The sequence below is a fragment of the Sinocyclocheilus grahami genome, unplaced genomic scaffold, assembly GCF_001515645.1.
Source record: "Sinocyclocheilus grahami isolate Dianchi unplaced genomic scaffold, SAMN03320097.WGS_v1.1 scaffold261.1, whole genome shotgun sequence".
Lineage (NCBI taxonomy): Eukaryota > Metazoa > Chordata > Actinopteri > Cypriniformes > Cyprinidae > Sinocyclocheilus > Sinocyclocheilus grahami.
The window spans coordinates 1,009,172-1,018,219 of record NW_015505440.1 but is presented as its reverse complement, the minus strand read 5'-3'; the positions used below and the strand labels follow the sequence as shown (position 1 = coordinate 1,018,219).

At 52.9% G+C, this 9,048-nt stretch overlaps 1 protein-coding gene across 1 annotated transcript in view; it reads left to right on the top strand.

The window, feature by feature from the left end:
* LOC107599152 (transmembrane protein 17A-like) overlaps positions 1 to 9,048 on the top strand; it is a 19,338-nt gene that overhangs the window by 9,364 nt on the left and 926 nt on the right. The window contains exon 4 of the mRNA XM_016290667.1: positions 8,507 to 8,531. Coding sequence (XP_016146153.1) covers positions 8,507 to 8,531 — 25 coding nt within the window. The remainder of the gene's footprint in view (positions 1 to 8,506; positions 8,532 to 9,048) is intronic.

Here is a 9,048-nt window from a genome sequence, read left to right as displayed (position 1 = left end):
AAACAAACTGTATCCACTGTTTACATAACGCTGGGTTCTTTAGGAAGCTGAACAAATTTATCTTTCCCTTACAACCAAAAACACACTTCTTTGGAGACATTCTTCCCGAGCAAGTCCCGTGCAGCGCTGTCGCCGGATGAAGCACTTGATGGGTGCGATCTCGCTCTCACTCTCGCTCTCGCGCTGGTCGATGCGTGTGCAGGTGCGCTCTTCAGGGAGAAATTCCCATATAATGAGTTCCACCCTGGTCTACGTCATGAAGAGCCACGATCGAAAAAAAACTCTCAGAAACTTGTACGAACCCGGAAGTACGATTTTTGGCACAGAAATACTCCATCATACGTCCAAATTTTGAAACTTTGTCCATGCTTAGCATGAGAATCCAACTCTTTAACAGTGTAAACAACTCTGAATGCATGAAACAGCATTGTACCCCCCCCCCCCCTTTAATCTGTGTTATTTTAATGTTTTTTTTTTACCTAAAACAGAGACTCTGATGTTAATGTGTCTGCATTCAAACATATCAGTGGGCTTAAACAGATCACCCAGCAGATTTAGTTCACAAACAACTGACAGCTTTGACATAAATATGATTTTCAGTTACAATAATTAATCCTAAAATTCGACATTAGTAACTTACTTTTAATAGCATCAGCTCACAAGATCTCCCGGTTCTTATTTGTGAATTCAGTTCACTGGAGACTCGCACTAAATGGTTTATTTGAATCAGTGCATTGTCGACTCGAGAACAGCTGCAATCGGATCATTCTAATTTGTGAATGAATCGCTTGGTGCGATTTGCGAACCGATTTAACGGGTTCATTGAAAATAATCAGTTCGTTCATGATTCTGCGTGTAGGAGCACATGATATATTATAAGGAGTAACGATATGTTTTATGAAATGTAGTGAAGTAAAAAGTACGATCTTATGCTTTGAAATGAAGTGAAGTAAAAGTTACTCAAAATAAAACTACTCCAGTAAAGTACAGATACTTGAAAAATTTACACAGTAACGAAGTAAAACTACTCCGTTACTGTCCACCACTGATTTTGTATAAAAATCAGGTACAGCACATGCCAAATTTTCTAAAGAAAAAAAAAATCTCTCAACAAATGCTGTAAAATATACATGAGAGTCAGTTGGTACTACATTAATATAATATTGAAAGTTAAAATTTGTGAAGTTTTTAAAATAATAAAGTTACAGTTTAAGCGTTCAGGGAAGCGGTCATGGTCAGAGACGCGGTCAAGGAAGCGGTCATGGTCAGGGACGCAGTCAGGGAAGCGGTCATGATCAGGGAAGAGGTCAGGGAAGCGATCATGATCAGGGAAGCGGTCAGGGTCAGGGAAGTGGCCATGGTCAGGGAAGTGGTCATGGTCAGGGAAGCGGTCATGGTCAGGGAAGCGGTCATGGTCAGGGAAGCGGTCATGGTCAGGGAAGCGGTCATGGTCAGGGAAGCGGTCATGGTCAGGGAAGCGGTCATGGTCAGGGAAGCGGTCATGGTCAGGGAAGCGGTCATGGTCAGGGAAGCGGTCATGGTCAGGGAAGCGGTCATGGTCAGGGAAGCGGTCATGGTCAGGGAAGCGGTCATGGTCAGGGAAGCGGTCATGGTCAGGGAAGCGGTCATGATCAGGGAAGAGGTCAGGGAAGCGATCATGATCAGGGAAGCGGTCAGGGTCAGGGAAGTGGCCATGGTCAGGGAAGTGGTCATGGTCAGGGAAGCGGTCATGGTCAGGGACGCAGTCAGGGAAGCGGTCGGTGTAGCGGTCATGGTCAGGGACGCAGTCAGGGAAGCGGTCGGTGTAGCGGTCATGGTCAGGGACGCAGTCAGGGAAGCGGTCGGTGTAGCGGTCATGGTCAGGGACGCAGTCAGGGAAGCGGTCGGTGTAGCGGTCATGGTCAGGGACGCAGTCAGGGAAGCGGTCGGTGTAGCGGTCATGGTCAGGGACGCAGTCAGGGAAGCGGTCGGTGTAGCGGTCATGGTCAGGGACGCAGTCAGGGAAGCGGTCGGTGTAGCGGTCATGGTCAGGGACGCAGTCAGGGAAGCGGTCGGTGTAGCGGTCATGGTCAGGGACGCAGTCAGGGAAGCGGTCGGTGTAGCGGTCATGGTCAGGGACGCAGTCAGGGAAGCGGTCGGTGTAGCGGTCATGGTCAGGGACGCAGTCAGGGAAGCGGTCGGTGTAGCGGTCATGGTCAGGGACGCAGTCAGGGAAGCGGTCGGTGTAGCGGTCATGGTCAGGGACGCAGTCAGGGAAGCGGTCGGTGTAGCGGTCATGGTCAGGGACGCAGTCAGGGAAGCGGTCGGTGTAGCGGTCATGGTCAGGGACGCAGTCAGGGAAGCGGTCGGTGTAGCGGTCATGGTCAGGGACGCAGTCAGGGAAGCGGTCGGTGTAGCGGTCATGGTCAGGGACGCAGTCAGGGAAGCGGTCGGTGTAGCGGTCATGGTCAGGGACGCAGTCAGGGAAGCGGTCGGTGTAGCGGTCATGGTCAGGGACGCAGTCAGGGAAGCGGTCGGTGTAGCGGTCATGGTCAGGGACGCAGTCAGGGAAGCGGTCGGTGTAGCGGTCATGGTCAGGGACGCAGTCAGGGAAGCGGTCGGTGTAGCGGTCATGGTCAGGGACGCAGTCAGGGAAGCGGTCGGTGTAGCGGTCATGGTCAGGGACGCAGTCAGGGAAGCGGTCGGTGTAGCGGTCATGGTCAGGGACGCAGTCAGGGAAGCGGTCGGTGTAGCGGTCATGGTCAGGGACGCAGTCAGGGAAGCGGTCGGTGTAGCGGTCATGGTCAGGGACGCAGTCAGGGAAGCGGTCGGTGTAGCGGTCATGGTCAGGGACGCAGTCAGGGAAGCGGTCGGTGTAGCGGTCATGGTCAGGGACGCAGTCAGGGAAGCGGTCGGTGTAGCGGTCATGGTCAGGGACGCAGTCAGGGAAGCGGTCGGTGTAGCGGTCATGGTCAGGGACGCAGTCAGGGAAGCGGTCGGTGTAGCGGTCATGGTCAGGGACGCAGTCAGGGAAGCGGTCGGTGTAGCGGTCATGGTCAGGGACGCAGTCAGGGAAGCGGTCGGTGTAGCGGTCATGGTCAGGGACGCAGTCAGGGAAGCGGTCGGTGTAGCGGTCATGGTCAGGGACGCAGTCAGGGAAGCGGTCGGTGTAGCGGTCATGGTCAGGGACGCAGTCAGGGAAGCGGTCGGTGTAGCGGTCATGGTCAGGGACGCAGTCAGGGAAGCGGTCGGTGTAGCGGTCATGGTCAGGGACGCAGTCAGGGAAGCGGTCGGTGTAGCGGTCATGGTCAGGGACGCAGTCAGGGAAGCGGTCGGTGTAGCGGTCATGGTCAGGGACGCAGTCAGGGAAGCGGTCGGTGTAGCGGTCATGGTCAGGGACGCAGTCAGGGAAGCGGTCGGTGTAGCGGTCATGGTCAGGGACGCAGTCAGGGAAGCGGTCGGTGTAGCGGTCATGGTCAGGGACGCAGTCAGGGAAGCGGTCGGTGTAGCGGTCATGGTCAGGGACGCAGTCAGGGAAGCGGTCGGTGTAGCGGTCATGGTCAGGGACGCAGTCAGGGAAGCGGTCGGTGTAGCGGTCATGGTCAGGGACGCAGTCAGGGAAGCGGTCGGTGTAGCGGTCATGGTCAGGGACGCAGTCAGGGAAGCGGTCGGTGTAGCGGTCATGGTCAGGGACGCAGTCAGGGAAGCGGTCGGTGTAGCGGTCATGGTCAGGGACGCAGTCAGGGAAGCGGTCGGTGTAGCGGTCATGGTCAGGGACGCAGTCAGGGAAGCGGTCGGTGTAGCGGTCATGGTCAGGGACGCAGTCAGGGAAGCGGTCGGTGTAGCGGTCATGGTCAGGGACGCAGTCAGGGAAGCGGTCGGTGTAGCGGTCATGGTCAGGGACGCAGTCAGGGAAGCGGTCGGTGTAGCGGTCATGGTCAGGGACGCAGTCAGGGAAGCGGTCGGTGTAGCGGTCATGGTCAGGGACGCAGTCAGGGAAGCGGTCGGTGTAGCGGTCATGGTCAGGGACGCAGTCAGGGAAGCGGTCGGTGTAGCGGTCATGGTCAGGGACGCAGTCAGGGAAGCGGTCGGTGTAGCGGTCATGGTCAGGGACGCAGTCAGGGAAGCGGTCGGTGTAGCGGTCATGGTCAGGGACGCAGTCAGGGAAGCGGTCGGTGTAGCGGTCATGGTCAGGGACGCAGTCAGGGAAGCGGTCGGTGTAGCGGTCATGGTCAGGGACGCAGTCAGGGAAGCGGTCGGTGTAGCGGTCATGGTCAGGGACGCAGTCAGGGAAGCGGTCGGTGTAGCGGTCATGGTCAGGGACGCAGTCAGGGAAGCGGTCGGTGTAGCGGTCATGGTCAGGGACGCAGTCAGGGAAGCGGTCGGTGTAGCGGTCATGGTCAGGGACGCAGTCAGGGAAGCGGTCGGTGTAGCGGTCATGGTCAGGGACGCAGTCAGGGAAGCGGTCGGTGTAGCGGTCATGGTCAGGGACGCAGTCAGGGAAGCGGTCGGTGTAGCGGTCATGGTCAGGGACGCAGTCAGGGAAGCGGTCGGTGTAGCGGTCATGGTCAGGGACGCAGTCAGGGAAGCGGTCGGTGTAGCGGTCATGGTCAGGGACGCAGTCAGGGAAGCGGTCGGTGTAGCGGTCATGGTCAGGGACGCAGTCAGGGAAGCGGTCGGTGTAGCGGTCATGGTCAGGGACGCAGTCAGGGAAGCGGTCGGTGTAGCGGTCATGGTCAGGGACGCAGTCAGGGAAGCGGTCGGTGTAGCGGTCATGGTCAGGGACGCAGTCAGGGAAGCGGTCGGTGTAGCGGTCATGGTCAGGGACGCAGTCAGGGAAGCGGTCGGTGTAGCGGTCATGGTCAGGGACGCAGTCAGGGAAGCGGTCGGTGTAGCGGTCATGGTCAGGGACGCAGTCAGGGAAGCGGTCGGTGTAGCGGTCATGGTCAGGGACGCAGTCAGGGAAGCGGTCGGTGTAGCGGTCATGGTCAGGGACGCAGTCAGGGAAGCGGTCGGTGTAGCGGTCATGGTCAGGGACGCAGTCAGGGAAGCGGTCGGTGTAGCGGTCATGGTCAGGGACGCAGTCAGGGAAGCGGTCGGTGTAGCGGTCATGGTCAGGGACGCAGTCAGGGAAGCGGTCGGTGTAGCGGTCATGGTCAGGGACGCAGTCAGGGAAGCGGTCGGTGTAGCGGTCATGGTCAGGGACGCAGTCAGGGAAGCGGTCGGTGTAGCGGTCATGGTCAGGGACGCAGTCAGGGAAGCGGTCGGTGTAGCGGTCATGGTCAGGGACGCAGTCAGGGAAGCGGTCGGTGTAGCGGTCATGGTCAGGGACGCAGTCAGGGAAGCGGTCGGTGTAGCGGTCATGGTCAGGGACGCAGTCAGGGAAGCGGTCGGTGTAGCGGTCATGGTCAGGGACGCAGTCAGGGAAGCGGTCGGTGTAGCGGTCATGGTCAGGGACGCAGTCAGGGAAGCGGTCGGTGTAGCGGTCATGGTCAGGGACGCAGTCAGGGAAGCGGTCGGTGTAGCGGTCATGGTCAGGGACGCAGTCAGGGAAGCGGTCGGTGTAGCGGTCATGGTCAGGGACGCAGTCAGGGAAGCGGTCGGTGTAGCGGTCATGGTCAGGGACGCAGTCAGGGAAGCGGTCGGTGTAGCGGTCATGGTCAGGGACGCAGTCAGGGAAGCGGTCGGTGTAGCGGTCATGGTCAGGGACGCAGTCAGGGAAGCGGTCGGTGTAGCGGTCATGGTCAGGGACGCAGTCAGGGAAGCGGTCGGTGTAGCGGTCATGGTCAGGGACGCAGTCAGGGAAGCGGTCGGTGTAGCGGTCATGGTCAGGGACGCAGTCAGGGAAGCGGTCGGTGTAGCGGTCATGGTCAGGGACGCAGTCAGGGAAGCGGTCGGTGTAGCGGTCATGGTCAGGGACGCAGTCAGGGAAGCGGTCGGTGTAGCGGTCATGGTCAGGGACGCAGTCAGGGAAGCGGTCGGTGTAGCGGTCATGGTCAGGGACGCAGTCAGGGAAGCGGTCGGTGTAGCGGTCATGGTCAGGGACGCAGTCAGGGAAGCGGTCGGTGTAGCGGTCATGGTCAGGGACGCAGTCAGGGAAGCGGTCGGTGTAGCGGTCATGGTCAGGGACGCAGTCAGGGAAGCGGTCGGTGTAGCGGTCATGGTCAGGGACGCAGTCAGGGAAGCGGTCGGTGTAGCGGTCATGGTCAGGGACGCAGTCAGGGAAGCGGTCGGTGTAGCGGTCATGGTCAGGGACGCAGTCAGGGAAGCGGTCGGTGTAGCGGTCATGGTCAGGGACGCAGTCAGGGAAGCGGTCGGTGTAGCGGTCATGGTCAGGGACGCAGTCAGGGAAGCGGTCGGTGTAGCGGTCATGGTCAGGGACGCAGTCAGGGAAGCGGTCATGATCAGAGAAGCGGTCAGGGTCAGGGAAGCGGTCATGGTCAGGGACGCAGTCAGGGAAGCGGTCAGTGAAGCGGTCATGGTCAGGGAAGCGGCCACGATCAGGGAAGCGGTCATGATCAGGGAAGAGGTCAGGGAAGCGATCATGATCAGGGAAGCGGTCAGGGTCAGGGAAGTGGCCAGGGTCAGGGAAGTGGTCATGGTCAGGGAAGTGGTCATGGTCAGGGAAGCGGTCATGATCAGAGAAGCGGTCAGGGTCAGGGAAGCGGCCATGGTCAGGGATGTGGCCAAGGTCAGGGATGTGGTCAAGGAAATGGTCGGCGATGTGGTCAGGGATGTGGTCAAGTGAATTGTCAGGGATGTGGTCATTGAAATGGTCATGGGAATTTTACATAACACTTACTGGAGATCTTTTCAATTCAGTGCTTTATTCATATGGCATATGTTCCCTGTTTGCTCAAACAGTTTAGAAAGATTCTGTCTCTACCCCCACCTCCACCTCCTCAAATAAAAAGATTTGCTTGATTTGAATTGTTGGTGTTTTTTGGTATCCTTTGGCTGTTTTCTCGCATAACTGCTTTCTAGCATCAGTGCTTTACGTTCCTTTCCCTGAGACCTGGATGTTTAGCAAAGTATTAGCCCATTTTTACACAAAATATACCACATTATACCATGGGGACTCAAATGGCACCAAATGCTAGGAACAACCTTAAAATCTTTTTTTTATTATAATAAACCTATAAATGCCGAGGTCCGAATCTCGCAGATCTCATGCTGGGAACGGCAGTGTGTTTAACTTCATGCGGAGCAGCACAGACCGATCGGCGAAAGTTGCAGCTTGCTGTCGGGGCAGAATTGACCTATCGGTAAGCCCCTCCCCTCGGATGCAGATGAGACAATGGCCGTTAACTATCAGCTGCACAGGAACCGGAAATCGGACATCTTTATGGCTGCATCCGAAAGCTCTAAAATGCTGCCTTTGGAGGCAGTATTCCAAGGCAGGAAGGCATCAAGGCACGTCCGAATCCAAATTCTGCTTTACTTCCTGTCTGTGGAGGTAGCTTCTTCTGATCAAATTTTAAAGGCAGCATAAATGTATCCTTCACTGCCTTTGATATCCTACAATCCTGTGCGTTCCATTCCGTGATGGTTGAGCTAAAAAATAAAGACGCATCTGAAAGTTGCGTTTGGTGGTCAGTTTGTATGTAAATGTATATTTCTGAATAACTCTTTGCACTTTTGATGTTATTTTGTAGCGAGAAATCAGTAATTAAATGTTCTTTTAGCTATTACCAAAACTCGTTCTATTTTGTTGCAGCTCATTAAACAGTTACGCTGCCTCAGAATTCAATCCGAAATTATAGGCTTAGATCTCTGCCACAATTCTGCATGTGAAAGATCATATTTTGAGCGCACAAAAGCGAGTTTTGTGGAGAAAATGTTCGTTTCACAAAGGAAAATATTGAGGCACAAATCAATTTTGCATTTAAAATAAGTTTTTGGATGTGTGCAGACCTTCTCTTTTGCCCGTGCAATGTTTCACTAGCTTGGTCCCTTGATGCCCACCCTCAGTGCTCTCTAAAAGCCAACAGCTCACTTGCTCAACACAACCCAGCGTTACAATATGCCATAATTCCAGCCAATCAGAGACGAGGCTGCTAAATTCTGATTGGCTGCCTTGACAACCATTCACAACATTTCTTGCATTACCACGACAGCAGAAGAGGAAAAATACAGTGCATGCATAATTATTATGCAAGATGATCTTAATTCCTAATTCTTTTGCCGTTAACATGCATCTTTTCTTCTCCACATGTTTTTGACTGACCCTGCTGACCACTGAGCATTTTGCTGTCCAATGGTTATGCATTAACTTTGCAATTTCTAGTATTGTATTAGTTTTGAGTATTTCTCATGGGCATTTAATAATTTTTGACTTTCAGTCTGAGTTAAATATCTTTTTTGGCTAATTTTATCTGTAAAAGAACATCTGCTTAATTATGCACACCTGAATATAAGACATTTTTCACTTCCAGCCTTCATGAATAATTATATATCAATTATAAATGATTGTATTATTACAAATTATAAATGTATTATTACTTTGTTACATTACACCACTGTTGCTGTTACGTTGGGAATCTCAAAGAGAAGGTAAAGCACAAGAAATGTTAGAAATCATTCATCTGAACACTGCTCATGGCCTAATAGAGCCTGTATGTGTGGGAGAGAAAATCATGAGATTAAATGCTAATTTTACTCACACTTCACTACTGGTAAATATTTACATCTGGCAGATGAATTAGAAAAAGTAAAAATGTTTACTTTGGGACCAAGCTATAAACTGTGTAGGGCTGTCAAACTAATAATCGTGATTAATCATGTCCATAATAAATGTTTGTGTTTACATATATAAATACACACACTTAAATAAATTTCAATTATTCATTTATTTTGGACGTGATTAATCATGATTATTCGTTTGACAGCCCTACAACTATGTTGTAGTCATGAAGTAAGATTAAAAAAAAAATAAAAAATTAATGAAATTACTATTCATTCATAAAAAAAGTACTTATTAGCATCATTAAAGTGATGACAGTACAATTATCTTTATAATTAAATATATCTAAAAATATCGAAATAATATCAAAAAATTAAACAACAACA